The sequence below is a fragment of the Equus asinus genome, chromosome X (assembly GCF_041296235.1).
Source record: "Equus asinus isolate D_3611 breed Donkey chromosome X, EquAss-T2T_v2, whole genome shotgun sequence".
NCBI lineage: Eukaryota > Metazoa > Chordata > Mammalia > Perissodactyla > Equidae > Equus > Equus asinus.
In genome coordinates, this window is record NC_091820.1 from 50594456 (window position 1) to 50612458 (window position 18003).

The following is an 18003-nucleotide window of genomic DNA, read 5'->3' on the forward strand; positions in this document are numbered from 1 at the left end:
GAAACAAAAATTAAAACAATAAGATAACCACTATACACTTATTAGAATGGCCAAAATCCTAAACACTGACAACTCCAAATGCTGATGAGGATTTGAAGCAATAGGAAATCTCAGTCATTGCTGGAGGAAAAGTAAAATGGTGCAGTTACTTTGGAAGACATTTTGGCGGCTTCATACAAAAGTAAATATACTCTTACTATACAATCAAGCAATTGCACTTCTTGGTATTTTCCCAAGTAAACTGAAAATTTGTGGCCACACAAAACCCTGCACATAAATGGTTATTGTAGTTTTATTGATAATTACCAAAACTTAGAAGCAACCAAGATGTCCTTCAATAGGTGAATGGATCAATAAAATGTGGTACATCAGACAATGAAATATTATTCAATGATTAAATGAAATGAGCTATCAAGCCATGAAAAAACATGGAAGAATCTTCAATGCATATTGCTAAATGAAAGAAGCCAGGCTGAAAAGGCCACATACTGTATGATTCCAACTATATATGGCATTCTGGAAAAGGCAAAACTATCAAGACAGTAAAAAGGTGAGTGAATGCCAGGAGTTGGGGTTGGGAGGAGAGATAAATAGGTGAAGCACAGAGGCTTTTTACGGCCATGAAAATACTCTGCATAATACTATAATGATGAAAACATGTCATTACACATTTGTCCAAACCCATAGAATGTACAACACCAAGACTGAATCCTAATGTAAACTATGGATTTTAGTTAATAATGCATCAGTTTTGGCTCATCAATTTTAAGAAATGTATCACACTAAGGCAAGATGTTAATAGTAGAAACTGGAGAGAGGGATGAGGGTGTATATGGGAACTCTACTTTCTGCTCAATTTTTCTGTAAATCTAAAACTGCTCAAAAATATAAAGTCTATTAATTTAAAAAAGAGTGGATTGAATTCTCAGCCATTATCTCACTTGAACTACAGGCAGCATTTCACATAGTTATCAATTATTCCTCCTTGAAACACATAGTTAATGGCATGACTGCGTTTAAAACCCGTTTTTCCATGTTCTAAGCCTCGGAGGAGACTGATTGCCAATGGGGGTTGAAACTGAATGGAGGTACTATAACAGGGTTGGATCCAAAAAGATTCTACTCAAATTGGGTGATTACTTATTCTGGTTGAAAGACTGAAAGAGAGTATGTACTCATACTGGAAGGAGGATTTATTTTTCACAAGGTTGGGTGCATGGCATATTACAGCACAACACTATGCAATAGGAGTCCTGGGTGCAAACCCAGGTCTGTCAATGGGTTTCCCTTAGGGAACTTACTTCATCTCTCTGTGCCAGTTTCCTCATCTATAAAATGGGGAAATCATATCTGCCATGTGAGTTTATTACAAACATCAAATGATACGTATCTGACAGCACTTTATAAACCACAAGAGGTGATTATTACAGGATAGTGTGACCCAGAAGAACTGACACATTTAGATTTTCACTTAAGAAATATGTTATGGTTGTAGCAATTAAAACTCTGCAGTGCCTTAGCCTCACAAACACAAAACCCCTTTCAGGTAAACCTGTAGTCCTCAACTTGGGCTATATACCAGAGGAGCTTTAAAACAAACAAACAAAAAAAAAGGAATATGCAGGCCCCACCCCAAGAACTGATTTAATTAGTCTGTGGTAAGGCACTGGAATTTTTTAAAGCTCTACAGGTGATTCTAATGTATAGCAATCATTGAAAACCATTGAATTATTCTAAACAGCATATCTAAATAAAATTTGTGGTTGAGGAAAGCAGACATGGAAAATCCACAGAATCTGAAATTGTTAAAAAAATATTTTAGGGCAGAGGTTCTCATGCTTAGCTGAATATTGGAATCAACTAGGGAACTTTAAAAAACACTGATGTCTTGATCCCACCTCTAGAGATCATAATGTAATTGGTCTTAGTTTAAAAAATTCCTCAGGTGATCCTAGTATGCAGCCAAGGTTGACAACCACATCTTCAGGGAATTACAACCTCATCCTCTTATTTCCCAGGGCTAGGTTCCAAGGTTCACCCCAAATACAGAAACAACTCTAATAACAAAATAGAGAAGTTACTATGCACCAAGTATTGTGCTTTACATGCTGTATTTCACTTTAATCTTTACTACAATCTAATGCAGTTATGCTTAAGAGAAAAAAAGATCTCTTTTGTTCATCTGCCCCTATGACTCTATCCTGCAAAGTCATTTTTAAAACTGTTCTCCAGTGCTGGAAGTCCTAGCCAGAGCAATTAGGCAAGAAAAAAGAAATAAAAGGCATCCAAATTGGAAAAGAAGTAAAATTATCTCTGTTCACAGATGACATGATTTTATGTATAGAAAACTCCAAAGATTCCACCAAAAAACTGTTACAATAAACAATTTCAGTAAAGTTTCAAGATACAAAATCAACATACAAAAATCAAGCGCATTTCTATACATTAATAATGACCAACCTGAAAAGAAAATTAAGACAACAATCCCATTTACTATAGCACCCAGAAGGATAAAATACTTAGGAATAGACTTAACCAAAGAGGTGAAAGAAATCTACCCTGAAAACTAGAAAACATTGCTAAAAGAAGTCAAATACACAAATAAATGGAAAGATACTCTATGCTTGTGGAATGGAAGACTTAATATTGTTAAACTGTCCACACTATCCAAAGTGATCTACAGAGTCAATGCAATTCCAATCAAAATCCCAATGGAATTTTTTTGCAGAAACAGAAAAAAAGATCCTAAAATTCATCTGGAATTCATTTGGAATATCAGAAGATCCCAAATAGCCAAATCAATCTTAAAAAAAAAGAAAGTTGGAGGTATCACACGTCTCTATTTCAAAACATACTACAAAGCAACAGTAATCAAAACGATGTGGCACTGGCATAAAAACAGATATGCAGAAAAATGGAACAGAACGGAGAGTCCAGAAACAAACTCTTGCATATATGGCCAAATGATTTTTGGTAAAGGTGCCAATGCTACATGATGGGAAAAGGACAGTCTCTTCAACAAATGGTGTTGGGAAAACTGGATATTCACATGCAAAAGAATGAAGTTGGACCCTTACTTTATATCATATACAATAGTCTCCCCTTTATCCACTGTTTTGCTTTCCTCAGTTTCAGTTACCTGTGATCAACCACAGTCCAAAAATATTAAATTGAAAATTCCGGAAATAAACAATTCATAAGTTTTAAATTGCATGCTGTTCTGAGTAGCATAAAATCTCATGCCATCCTGCCCTGTCCTGCCTGGGACGTGAATCATGCCTTTGTCCAGCTTACTCATGCTGTATACACTACCTGCCAGTTAGTCAATTTGTAGCCATCTCAGTTATAAGACGGACTGTCATAGTATCACAGAGCTTGTATCCAAGTAATCCTTATTTTACATAATAGTGGCCCCAAAGTATAAGATCAGTGATGCTAGCAATTCACATATGCCAAAGAGAAGCCATAAAGGGCTTCCTTTAAGTGAAAAGGTGAAAGTTCTCAATTTAAGGAAAGAAAAAATTGTATGCCAAGGTTGCTATGATCTATGGTAAATTTTGTTACATTATATTGTTATAATTGTTCTATTTTACTATTAATTGTTGCTGTTAATCTCTTACTGTGCCTAATTTATAAATTAAACTTTACCATAGGTATGTATGTATAGGAAAAAACACAGTATGTATAGGGCTCAGTACTATCTGCAGTTTCAGGCATCTACTAGAGGTCTTAGAATGTATCCTCCACAAATAAGGGGGCACTGCTGTACAAAAATTAACTCAAATTAGATTAAAGACCTAAACAGAAGGGCAAAAACTGTAAAAACTTCTAGAATAAAACATAGGGGAATACCTTCAGGACATTGGATCTGGCAATTATTTCTTGGATATGACAGCAAAAGCACATACAATGAAAGTAAAAATAGACAAATGGAACTACATCAAACTTAAAAACTCTGTGCATCAAAGGAAACAATCAACAGGGTGAAAAGGCAACTTAAAGAATAGAAGAGAATATTTTCAAATCATATATCTGAAAAGGGGTTAATATCCAGAATATATAAAGGACTTCTACAACTGAACCACAAAAAAATAAATAATCTGATTAAAATATTGGCAAAGGACTTGAATAGATAATTCTCCACAGAAGATATACAAATGACCTACAAGCACATGAAATAAAGCTCAACATCACTAATCATAAGAGAAATTCAAATCAAAACCATAAGATATCACCTCACACCCATTAGGATGGCCACTATAAAAAGAACAGAAAATAACAAGTGTTGTTGAGGATATGGAGAAGTTGGAACCCTTGTATACTGTTGGTGGGAATGTAAAATGGTGCATCCATTATGAAAAACAGTATAGAAGTTGTTCAAAGAAAATTAAAAATAGAATTATCATATGACCCAGCAATCCCACATCAGGATTTATATCCAAAATAATTCAAAGCAGGATCTTGAAGAGATAGCTGCACACCCGTGTTTATTGAAGCAATATTCACAACAGCCAAGAGACGGATGCAACCCAAATATCCAAGGATAAATGAATGAATAAAGAAAATGTGGTATTACACACAATGGAATATTATGCAGCCTTAAAAAAGGACATCCTGCCACATACTACCACATGAATGACATTGTTAAAGTCTGTCATAAAAGGACAAATATTGTATCATTCCACTCATATGAAGTATCTAAAGTAGTCAAAATTATAGAAGTAGAAAGTCAAAAGGTGGTTGCCAAGGGCTAGTGGGAGGGGGGAGGGGAAATCAGTATTTAGTAAGTATAGAGTTTCAGTGTTGCAAGAGGAAAAAGTTCTAGAGATCTATTGCACAATAATGTGAATATACTTAACACCACTGAACTGAATACTTAAAAATGGTTAAGATGATACATTTAATGTTATTTATTACCAAAATTAAAAAAAATTATTTTCCAATTGCAAGAAAAACTAGTCTTATTTTCCTGGACAGGCTAGGAAGGCATTCATTTCTAGCACTGAGTCACCCTTGTTAAAGGTAAGATATAAAAGGTGGCTGGAGAAAAAGGAGGAAGGGAAAGACAGCAAGAAGTGTCCAATTACAGAAGGAAGGGCAGAAGGACAAGGCCAGAGAAGTAGTAAAGAGTTAAGTGAAAAGCCAGACACCGAAGGGTCAAGTATAAGATAAAGGAAAACAAACTATTAGAACCCAGGAGACATTTTAAGGTCAAAAACCCAAGTGGAGAAGAAGGTGCTATGGTCTGAATGTTTGAGAACCCCCAAAATTCATATGTTGAAATCCTAATGCCCAGTGTGATGGCATTTGGAGGTGGGGCCTTGGGAAGGTGATTAAGTTATAAGGACTGAGCCCTCATAAATAGGATTAGTGCCTTATAAAAGAAGTTCCAGAGAAATTCCTTGCCCCCTTCTGCCACGTGAGGACACAGTGAGAAGTCCACAGTCTGCATCCCAGAAGAAGGGCTTTACCAGAACCCAACCATGCTAGCACCCTAATCTTGGACTTCCAGCCTCTGGAACTGTGAGAAATAAATTTCTGTTGTTTATAAGCCACTCAATCTGTGGTATTTTGTTATAGCAGCCCAAATGAACTAAGAAGAGAGAGAGAGAGAAAAAAAAAAGAACCCATGGTAATCTTCAGGCACAGAACAAGTAGAAGGGTAGGCACAGCAGCAGGGCCTAGAAAATTCTATGGGAAAAGCTACAAAGTAACCATTCCTTTCCTGATGGGGAAGCTGCAGGTAGGCATTTGCCAATCTAAATGCAGAAGGCTATGTAAACTTGACGAGAAGAGTTTGGTAAAAGTATGTAATTGCTTCAGCCAATTCAAAGTTAAAATGAAAGTAGGCTTGAAGTTGCTAGAGGAACTGTATTGTGATTAGGTTAACAGAAGAAATCAGTGCCAGCTGGAATAGGTGCTCACTCTCTCACACTCAGGGAAAAAAGCCACACTTCAGGAAAAGAATAGGCAAGGAATAGAGTAGAAATTGAAACTATAAGGCATATTACCTCTCTCTTGCCTGTCCTAGGAAGGGCAGCCTTGAACAGTAGGAGATCTCAAAAAGGGGAAAAATTGTCCACTCAGGAGTTCCTGCTAAGGCCCAGAGCACTACCTACCAAAAGGCTACAATGTCCCTGTATGAAGGGTGCTATGTGCCTCTTGGAGGGTAGTCGCTGAGGAAGCCTCAGAGGAGGGGAAACCCATTGATGACGGAAATTGCTGATAGGCACTTCCTACATAGGGCTCCAAACTGCAGGGAACCTGTGTCTATTAGCACGCAGGCCTTTCTAGGAGACCTGCAATTACTCAGACCCACCCCTTTTTCTACTCATGGGCACCACGAGTCCCCTCTAGTTCTGAGACAGTGTGGTAAGAGGGTTCCTCTGCCCGACACGCATGTATTCCACAGAAACCTGAGTCCCATAGTGTGTGTGGGGTGGAGAGAGAAAGATGCAGAGGAGAGACATAAGAGACATGAGGGGAGGGGAGAAAGAAAGGAAAGAGGAGGAAAGAGAGAGGGAAGCAGAGTGAAGAGAGAAAAAGGGAGGAGGAGAGAGAAAGAATAAAAGAGAGGAGGGTGGAGAAAAGAGAAAGAGGGATGAGGGAGAGAGAAAGAAAGAAAGGGGGAGAAAAGAGACTGATCACCACTAGATACTAAACAGACTCTAATTCCCAGGTCACGCAATTGCTTTGTTAGTTTTGCACTACTGGGCTGCAGACAGAGTGCTCTGACATTTACAAGATCCCTCCTCTTAGAGAAGCTGTGGACCATAAACCATGTTGGGTTTTTTTTTCATGTTCCTTCCAGAAGAGAGGAAAGGAGGAAATCAGGTGCCCTTCAGAGGTCTCTGAATCCATTTACTATCGTGATTTGCCACAATTATTGGTAATAACTTGGACACCCTACAAAAATAAATAAAAGACGAGACATCTGGCTCCAGGAGGACAAACAGTGTGATGATATCCATCAGCCATATACGTCCCACATAAGCCCTGCCCTGTGTGGCGTCACCTCGGACAGCAGAAAGCATTCATCATGAAAGCAACTGCTGCACCCTGCACACAACAAGTGTCTCTGATTTAGGTCTCTTCTTTAAAGTGATAAGTGAGAAAATATGTAACTGGGCAGGAAGGAGGAAAGGAAAAGATGGAGGGCAAATGAAGTCTTTTGTATCAAGATGTACAAGGTCATCTGAAACAAGTGTTAAAAATGCAATCCATACTAGCCTTGAATTTATGCCCTCTCACACTGTATTTTTCAGCACTCCTCCAATTAAAACAAATTTGAGACTCTAAAAGGAATGCTGCATTTCATAGTCCACCCATCTATCATTATTAAGTGCTGGAAGCACTTAAGAGTTAGAATGGACCTTTCAGATTGACACCAGCATTTCTCAAAGCACGTTCAATGTACCCTAGTTCCATAGGATGTTAACAGGTGTACACACACACAGTTCTGTGATCAGGTTAGGGAAACACTAGGTTAAATAAATATAAGCAGGTTTCTTTATTGCAGGGTTTCTCGGAGACCTTAATAGGTGAAAAGTCACTATGAATCTCCACAATGTTGTGGTATAAACATATTTTACCTTAGAATCCTTTTTGTTTTGTTAAACAACTTATCTTGTGGGTCTAGTGGTCATCAGGAACAAGATTTAAGAAATGCTGGTATAATCCAACATGCTCATTTTATTGAAGCAGTATACTGCAGGGCTTAAGAGCACAGACTTTTGAGTCACAGACTGCTTCATATTCTGGCTCTCAGCAAGTTGCTTAACCTTTCTGGGTCTTGATTTCCTTATCCTTAAAATGAGGATAATAGTATTGTTGTGAGTGTTAAATGAGTAAATATGTAATATTTATGTAAAGCACTTAGAATAATGCCTGGCACATATTAATTGCTTAATAAAGCTTAGGTATTATTATTTTACCCACAAGTAAAATGAAACTTAAGGTCACACACCATGTCAGTATCAGCTGGGACCAGAACCCAGGTCTCCTGGGTCCCTATCCAGCACGGCTTTCTCAAATAATGAAAATGTCTTTAGACCTTATCAAAAACTCTTTCTAAAGCATTTAAGTATTGCACCACAAAACCACAAAATGATATATAAAAAGATTCAACCCTAAAACAAATCCTAGTAGTTTCTAGGAGTAATGGCTTAGTTGAGGTTTCCCAAGTACAAAGTGATGTCAAAGGAGGAAGTTTTGGTGGTGAGTAAAACTATTCCAATGCCTATAAAATAGAGGCCAAAATGCCAGACCACTGCCACCAAGACTTCCTGGGTAGCCTCACTATTCGCACTGTAGTACCAAGAGCCTTTCTGGATGCTCAGGAAAATCTTCCTCTTTGAGACAGGCTGATCTTTGAGACCTTCCAGGACTAGTATACACTAAATGTATATCTACTAAAGCCTCTACCATTGTTTGGCTCTGATGGAAGGATAGAGGAATACAGAGTTATAGAACACTTAAAATGTGCCAGGCCCTTATCACACCCTATCTTAATCTTTATCATAGTCCCAAGAGGTAGATATTATCCCCATTTTGCAAATGAGTAAACTGGGACTCAGAGCATTTGAGTGATTTGCCTAAGAACTCAGAGCTAAGAAATAATACATCTGGAATTCAAACTCAACTCTTTCTGTCCATGTTTTTTCCACTACATTACACTACATCCTAGACTGAAAGAATCAAAGTGAAGCCAAATGGATTTGGACTTTTGAAAAGTGGAAGGGGAGTACAATCCTCACCCCTAGAAATCACATTTCTCTGATAATGAAAAACACTTTATCCAATTTTATCTTAATTTATTTTGACCCTGCCTCTTTCCTAAATGAATTTGAGGTGGTTTATAATAAAAGACAGATCTACAATTAGGTTATTAGAAAGGAAAATCAAAGTCATGAAAAGGAAGAGGAAGCAATTATGCTCAGTACAAGGACTAACGTAGTTAATATGATTGAACACTAAATTTGGTTCTCAGTTTCCTAGAAGTCAAGCCAAAAGTTATCTACTTTCAGGAAACCTCCATATATATTGTAATCTTGAGAGCAGGCAGGGTGGCTGGAAGAGCACTGTGTAAACAGTAAACTACTATAAAGCATTATTACTTATTATTATTATTGACCAGAATAGCATTCTATATCCATCCAGCACTTCCAATTATTTTGGCTGTTGTTTCAATGAGAATTCCATACAATTTAGCATAATCTGAACCAGTCATGCATAGGAAACAACAAAAAGACAATGCTAACTCTGCCACTTACTAGATGGCTGACCTTGGACAAGAAACTTCACACCTCAACTTTCACATTTGTGAAATGAGAGGCTTGGACTAACACTAGATGATCTTATTTATTTATTTGTTCAACCATTAGTAGCTTTATTGAGCTTATAGCATAAAATTCACTTGTTTTAAGTGTAAATTCACTGAGATTTTTAGCAAATTTATAGAGTTGTACTACCATCACCACAATATAATTTTAGAAGATTTCCATCACGCCAAAAAGAAACTTCATTCCCACTCCTCATTTAGATAATCTTTTAAAAGGTCCCTTCTAACTTTTATATTCTACATTTCTAGACTCACAAAGCTTTAGCAGCTCTTTGCTATCTACAGAACCAAGTTCAAATTCCTCAGTGTAACATTCAAGGTCCTCTACAATCTACAAAACCTATTTCTCCATCTTAATTCCTTGCTATGTTCCTCTCACTCCCTTGCCCTAATGAGTTACCTGTCTCTGAACTTATGTTCTTGCAGTTCCTTTGGTAGGGAGTTCCTCCCACTGCCCCAATCTCTAAAGAGCATAATCCCATCCAGTATTCAAACTCAGCTTAAATGCCATTCCTTCCATAAAGCTTTCTTCATTTCATACATCTCACACTTATCTAGAACTGGACCTTATTTGCCTTTAAACTTCAAAAGTATTTTGTTTGTCCCTTTCATGAAAGATCTCACTTTCATTCTTGGATCTTATGCTTGGCATCTCATGACCTTACTTGAATAAGAGATCCTAGAGGTCAGTTGCCATATCTAAGAAAGCTATGTATCCTTAACAACTTTCAGCGTGGGATTCTGCAAATAATAACAATAATGATAATGATGATAATAACTGGTAGCTAAAAGTAAGCATCTATGATATGTCAGGCACTGTTCTAAGAACTTTTACAAATATTAACTCATTTAATCCTGATAACAACCCTGTGAGATGGGAGCTATTATTATCATCACCATTTTACAGATGAAGAAACTGAGGCACAGAGAAGTTACTTACTTGCCAAGATCACAAAGCTAGGTAAGTAGCAGAGTTGAGATTTGAATTCAGACAGTTTGGCTCCAAAGCATAAACTCTTAAGCACTACAGTAAATTTCCAAGCCAGTTGACACTCAAGAAATATGAACTGAAAAAATCTTAATTAATAAGGTTCCATTCTGGGAAGGAAAGGAAATTAAGAATTCTAGGTGCTAAGTGACACAGAAGTGATGGGAGTAGGGAAAAGTACAAAGAACAAATTCTGATTCATACAGGAGACTCACTGAACTATTGGATAGGCTTGAGGTGCTACAAAAATTATTGTTGAACCCTTAGGTTGCAACTTAAAACGACAGTTCCTCTTTCATGCATGTGTGATGGGAGTGCAAAATTGGTAGTACATACTCTAGCTGAACGCATGCATATCCAATGATCCAGAAATTCCATTCCTATGCATATCCCGACAAAAATGCATGTGTATATCCATCAAAAGAATATTCTATTTGCAATAGCCAGAGCTAGAAACTCCCCATCACTGGAAGAATGGATAAATCTGAGGAATGCTAACAAAATGAAATACTATATAGCAATGAGAATGATCTCTAACAAAGAATAATATGGATGAGTCTTTCAAACATAATATTGAGCAAAAGAAGCCAGACACAAAAGAGTATATACTATACGAATCCACTTATATTAAGTAAAAAAAGGGCCAAACTAATCTATTCTGTTAGAAGTCATGATACTGGTTATCCTTTGAATGGGTATTGACTAGAAGGGGAATGAGGGGACTCCTGGTAATGTTTTGTTTCTTGATCTGGGTGCTGGTTACACGGGTGTGTGCAATTTACGAACATTCATGGAGTATAAATTTATAATCTATGAACTTTTCTATATGCATGTTACATTTCAATACAGTTTTTAAAAAAGTCTCCCCAAGAAGAGAAAAAGACTCAAGCAAGAACCAAAAATAAAAGTCACTTTTGCAGTTGACATGCAGAACAAATGACTGACAAGTTCATAGTTATTATCTCTTTGTCCTGAGATGGACAAGACAGATGTCTTTCCCTTTTGTGATAACAGTGAGTTAACAAGAGGGAGGCCATTTTAATCCCTAGCCATTAGTGCAAGCTAATCCTTCCCAGAGACTTATGATAAATAAAAGAAAAAAAATAGACTTGTGGCAGCATACCACCTGTGGGCACTCACAGCCTTGCCAGGCACCAAAAGAAATGCCAATTTTATTTAAAGAACTAAGTCTTTGTTTGGAGCTTTTATTTTTATTCTAAGACTCATAACACCATTCATGCAGTACAAATGGAATCTGGCCATGATGGCAGTTAAAGTTTTCTTGAGCACTAACCCAATCTCCACACCAGTCTGAAACTAAGCACTCTTATCTTTATTAGGCAAGTCCTTTCACCTCTATGGATCTCAGTTTCCTCACCTGTAACATGGGAATAATAATATTACCTCCCTTGTAGGTTGTTGCAAGGATTGAAAACTTATTTCATGTAAAGCATTTAGCACAGTGCTTGCCACATAAATACTCGATGTCTGAGCTGCTATTATTATTTTGATATGGACGGGATAATGGTATCTTCTCCTGTACCATACAGCTAGCCCAGTTTATAGCTGTAATCCCCCAACAAGGGGATTTTCATATTTTAAATATTTTAACACTCAAGCACAAGGGCAGTTCTGCCTCCCCCTCTCTCCCAGGTGGAAAGAGAAAAAAGAGAGAATTCAGACGAGCTAATTTTGAACTAGACAAGTAAAGTTGCTCAGGGTTAGACGGGTTGGGAGAAGAGAGAGTCTGGATAGCCAGAAGCCCCTTTGCTTTGATGGTGTCACCTTCCTATACCATGCCAGAGAACCTGGTGCAAATGACATGACCTGGAAAGGAAGGGATTCAGAAAAATGGATTAAGGCTGGATTGTACAAGGGATGTTGTTATCTTCAACAGAGAAGGGGCCTGAAGAAGGAGTCAGGAAAGAAGAGGTTTGAAGATTGGAGTTCCTGCTTTGCCCATCAGGCAGCGTCATAATCTTAAATTAAAAAGTGGGAAGAACACTTTCCTAGTTACAAAAAAGCTTTCACATACATTCTTTAATTTAGTCCTCACAACCACCCTGTGAAGTGAGCATAGCAAATTTCCTTACCCCCATTTGGTAGAGGAGGAAAGAAAGGTTCAGAGAGGCTAAATAATTTGTCAAAGTCATCAGCTAGTAGTTGGGGAGACCAGTGTTCTAACTCAAGTCTTCTTGCTTCAAAATCCATGCTCTTTCAATTACAAATACTGGGCTTTTATGTGAACTTCAGTTAGCCTGGGCCACATCTGTTACGGTCGATAAAAAAAAATTAAGCAGAGACTAGTTAACTCTTCCCTGGTCCTGAGCCTCAGACGGTAGAAAGAAAACTGAGAGGAGGGAGGTGGATTTGGAATACAAAGAGGCTGGCGTTTTGGAGGGAAAATGTAGGGTCTGGAAAGAAGAGGAGAGAAGTAGGACCGGCACTAACTGGGGGCCGGCCGTAATCAGGCGCCAACTGGCCTAACAATCCACCACGTGGATTTTTCTTCCCGGCTGAGCAGAGCCAGGTCCACTCTGCTACACCTCCTTCCTTTCCCATAGCGCAGCTTAGGCTGGAGAGATGCTGTTGCCCCCCAAACCCACACAACATGCCGGAGAGCTGGACTAGGGACAGTGGTGGTGGTCTGGACAGCCATCGGGGTAGGTTAGGGGCAGAGGAGCCAAAAGAGCGGTAGGGAAATGCTGGATAAAGGAAGTTAACTCTCCAGGAGGCGCTGCCATTCGGGTATTCGAGAAAGGCGGTTACAAGAGCGGCGAGTGTGTGTAAGAGGCTGGAGTAAAGTGAGTGTGTGAGGTAACGGCTGGGTTGCTAGGAGCTGGGGTCAGAGGAACAGAGCAGGGAGGGATTCTGCAGGCCTGCACCCAGAGCAGGGGAGGCGTCGCGTGAGGGGACGGTTGACGCAGACCATCTCTCCTCCGAGCCGCCACTGCCTGCAGGCTGGTCCTGAGGAGAAGAGTTCAGTTTAGTTGAAAAGGAGTGTGAACTGAGAAAGAGAACGCCGGTTCTAGCGCGGGAAGCGGGTATAAAACAGCACCCGAGAAAGGCTTGAGGGGATGTGCCTGGACTACCAACTGAACATGAGAGGAAGCTCGCGGCTTCCAGCCTCGCCTAACTCGTCTCCTTACCTTGGGCACCGTGATATGGTCCATGACTCGGGTTCCCGCTACCGGAAGTCCTCAGTGCTATTCCGGCTGCCACTGCCACCGCCACCACTGCTCTTGCTGTCTCGGAGTTTGCCCAACCCGGGCTCCTACCCTCCTCCCTCCCTGTCCTGGCTCAAACTCCCGTCCCCAGATCCTCGCGGAGGTTCTTATCGCGACACTTCGCCCGTGGCCACTTCCGCCATCTTGCTTCCTGGCAAATGCCCTTTTCTCTGGGGAACTGACTTTTGCTTCAGGCTCCAGGTTTAACCCAGGAGTTCTTAAGTCCTAGACTCTAGTATTGCCGCCCTTCTCACGCTCCATGATCCTGTAAGGATTCGGAGCATGATATCATTCCATTACTCTCTCATGTTAACAGTGATGGCACCCTATAGAGTTAGCGCGGACTGTACCCTGCTGACAACTGTATTTCTGAAGAGCTTCCTAGCTTTGATACCTTGGGTAAGTCACTTTAGGTTATTTTTTGAAATAGTTTATAAACATAGCCTCGTCTCACTCCTCTCCTTTGCAAGTCTACTGCCATCAATCTAGTTAAAGCCTGGACCATTGCTCATCACAGATGTAGGAAAAGGACCAAAGGCCCACTGGACCACCTCTCAGATGAGGGGCAGATAGGTGCCTTCACTTTGTGGTGTTCTGTGAATCAGACTTGTGATGGAAAAAAGAAGAGTCCGGAAGTTGGAAAAACTGGGTTTTACTCTCAGGTCTGCCACTAACTTGCTGTGTGATCTTGGGCAAATCATGTCACTTCTCTGAGCATTAAATTGACCAAGGTTACAATGAGGATACTGGACACTATCTCTGGGGTCATTTCTAGCTCTACTGTTGTGATGTTATGGTTTGCAATCACACCTCCCCTACAAAGTGATTTCTTTCTTCTTTGAGAGTCCATGATACTTTCTAGTTAAACTACTCATTCATCATATTCCACCTTCTTCCCTGCCCTAAAAGCCCTTCCCTCAATCCATGGCCTAATTATTCTTTGAGCTGTCATTACATGATTTTCAATTCTTTTACTACCAAACCTCTCAAAAGAATAGTATACACTTAGCATCACCTCTACTTCTTCATAACACACTTATTCCTCCCTAAACATTCCCCTCAATTGTCTCTTTTACATCATCCCGAACTCCAATTTCTGCACCCAATAGCTGTCCTTAGTGCTCAATCTCATTTGTTCTGCAGCATTTAACACTGTTGATTCATATTCCTTTTTGACACTCTTTCTTCCCTTGGCCTTTGTTACAAAGCAGACTCATTGACTGCCATCCCTAACTGTTGCTTCTCCGCCTCCCTCCCAGCTCCTATTTGTCCTTCTTTAGCCATTTCCCGGGCTTCTGTCCTAATTCCTCTTCTATTTTCTCCCCCTTGGTAATTTGATCTCTTCCTCGGGTTCAATTCTTACTCCTTGGTAGGGGACTCCTTAATACATCTTAAGTTCTGTGACCTTTCTCCTGAGCTCTAATTTGGAGATTCCAACTGTCACATGAGAGTTCCATTCGGGTGTTCCTGCTAGCACAGTAAAGGCATCATGGCCAAAAACAAACTCCTCATCTTTCACACCCTCCTCCTGCCCCCTGCACTCTCCCACCTCTGCCACCTGCTCTTTTTCAAGTTTTCCCCATTCCCTATTAATGCCGCTACCACACACCCATTTGCTCAGACTCAAAACCTAATTTCCATGCTATTTGGGATAGTGAAGAGGAGCATGGACTCCAGGTTCAAATTTTGGCTCTGCTGTTTGCTAATGGTACATGACCTTGGGCAAGTTATACAACCTTTCTGGGTCTCAGTTTTCTCATCTGTAAACCCATCCTAATAAGGTGCTTGTGAGGATTCAAAGAGGAAATGTATATCAGGTCCAGGGAACATTATAAGCTCACAATGAATACTGGTGGTTACCTTCCTTTCCTCAGCTCAATTATTAAACATGTCTGTTCTTCTCCTCTCTCTCAAATGATTACCTTCCTCCCTAGTTCACTGATAAAATAGAAGCCATGAGAAAGGAACTTCCACATCCTCCCACAACGAAATCTGCTTGCTGCCCTGCAGGTGAACCCATATAATCTTCCTTCAGTGAATCAGCTGTTTCTCAGCCTTCCTAAGGCAACCTCTCCACTTATCTACTCAATGTCATCCTCCCTCACCTACTCAGTTGTCCCTTCTTTTCTTTATCATGAAACATTCCCACTTTACCAGATTTACCACTTTACTCTCACTCCTACTTCTCTTTCCCAATCTCCTTTGCTGTTTCTTCCTTGTCTTACCTATCTCTACATGTTGGAATGCTGCCAGGGCTCAGACTTTGGTCGTCGTCTCTATTTAAACTTATTACCTGGGTGCTGTCATCCAGCTCCATGCCTTCCAAAATTTTGTCTCTACTCCTGATTTGTCCTCTGAACTCTTAAAGTTACATAATATCCAACAACCTGCTGGACACGTCTACTTGGATATCTTGTTAGCATCTCAAACTTACCATATCCGACACAAAACATATGATTTCTATTTGCATCCTCAAATCTATTCTTCCCATAGTATTTCTCATCTCAGGAAATGGCAACTCCATTCTTCCAGTTGTTCAGGCCAAAAGCCTTGGAAGCATCCTCTTTCTCTCATATCCCTCACATGATTCATCATCAAATCCTATCAGCTCTTCCTTCAAAATATTCTCCAAATCTAATCACTTCTCACTCCTATACCTTGACCCAAGCATCTATTTCTCTTGCCTGGATTGTCAAAGTCTGGTCTCCATATTTTGGCCATGGTACCCCTAGAATCTATTCTCTACATAGAATATTTTAGACTCTAGGATCTATAATGATGTCACTCCTTTGCTTAAAACCTTCCAGTGCCTCCCCATATCAGAGTAAACAACGTCTCTGTGTCAAACCCTTAATCATGGCCTAGGAAAGCATACATATGATCTAAGCCAAGTACCTTTCTGACTATATCTTCTATCACCCTTTTCTCTCTCTGCTCAAGTTGTATTGATCTCCCTGCTATTTCTCAAGTATGCCAGATATGCCCCTGCCTCAGGGCCTTTACGCTTGCTGTTCCCTCTGCCTAGAATGCTCTTCCCCCAGACATCCACGTGTTCACTCCCTCATCTGTCAGTTCTCTGATTGAATGTCACCATACCAGAGAATCCCTACCTGAGCACTTTATATAAAGTAAAACCACCACCACTTCTTCCTCAGCATTCTCTACCCTCCTAATCCTTCATCTTCATAGTTATCAACATGACCTGATATATTATAAATGTCTTCATTATTTATTATTTGTCTCCCCCTATAAAATGTCAACTTCATGAGGGCAAGGACTTTTTGTTCACTGCTAGACCTCCAAAGTCTAGAACAGACCTGAGACACATTAAGTACTCAATAAATATTTGTTGAATGAGGGGCTGGCCCCGTGGCTGAGTGGTTAAGTTCTCGTGCTCCACTGCAGGCAGCCCATTGTTTCATTGGTTCGAATCCTGGGCGTAGACATGGCGCTGCTCATCAAACCGTGCTGAGGCAGCGTCCCACATGCCACAACTAGAAAGACCCACCATGAAGAATATACAACTATGTACCGGGGGGCTTTGGGGAGAAAAGGGAAAAAAATAAAATCTTTAAAAAAGAAATTTGTTGAATGAATGATGAATTTTCAAACCTATCCCAGATTTTTTCCACCATTAACTTTAGCCATTCCTCCTAACATTTTCTCCTTAAGGCAAGTCGATATCATTTCAGAGGAAATCAAGGCATAGATGGTGACTTGCTAAAGGTTGCAGAAGTCAAAAGTCAGATTGGACTCCCACAGGAGTAGAGAAAGCCTTGGCGTAAGAAGGAAAATTGGGAATAAGAAAGTATTAGACTCATAAAGTATTTTCAGTGAAAGGGATACTATTATGATCTATTTATTATTTGTTTGTCTCCTCCAATTATGTTGTCAGCTCCATGAGGTTTTTCTCTGTTCACTACTGTACCCCATGACTAGAAAAGTACTTGGCATTACATCTAGTAGCATATTCAACAATAAAATATTGAAGTCTTTCTTTTGAAGAGCAAGGCAAGATTGAGTGCAAAAGAACATAAGAAATCTTTCTGGAGTGATGGAGATGTTCTATATCTTGGTTAGGTGGTGTTTACTTTGGTATATATACATCAAAACTCATTGATCTGTACTCTTTAAATGTGTCCACTTAATGGCTTGTAAATTTTACCTTAATAAAGTTGTTTCAAAAATTGGGGAAAAAAAATAAAGCCTGTTCATATCCTCTGCCCATTTCTTGATCAGGTTGTTCATTTTGTTGTTGTTGAGTTGTATGAGTTCTTTACATATTTCTGAAATTAACCCCTTGTCAAGTATATGATTCAAAAATATTTTCTCCCAGTTGGTGGATTGTCTTTTCATTTTATTGATGGTTTCTTTTGCCTTCTTCTTTTGCAGAAGGTTTTTAGTCTGATTTAGTCCCATTTGTTTATTTTTTCTTTTGTTTCCATTGC

General features: G+C 39.5%; 1 protein-coding gene across 7 annotated transcripts in view; it reads right to left on the bottom strand.

Annotated features, from left to right (window-relative positions):
* Positions 1 to 13617, bottom strand: part of MTMR8 (myotubularin related protein 8) — a 182138-nt gene extending 168521 nt beyond the window's left edge. For 5 of the 7 annotated variants that reach the window (XR_011499631.1, XM_070502049.1, XM_070502047.1 and 2 more), the window contains exon 1: positions 13478 to 13614. Coding sequence is in view for 5 of the 7 variants with exons in the window: in XM_070502049.1 (XP_070358150.1) it covers positions 13478 to 13501 (24 nt within the window). In the remaining 2 variants the exon portion in view is untranslated. Of the gene's footprint in view, positions 1 to 13477 lie in introns of all 7 variants that reach the window. The other 2 variants (XM_070502048.1, XM_070502050.1) reach the window with 2 other exon arrangements.
* Between the last annotated feature and the right edge of the window lie 4386 nt (positions 13618 to 18003).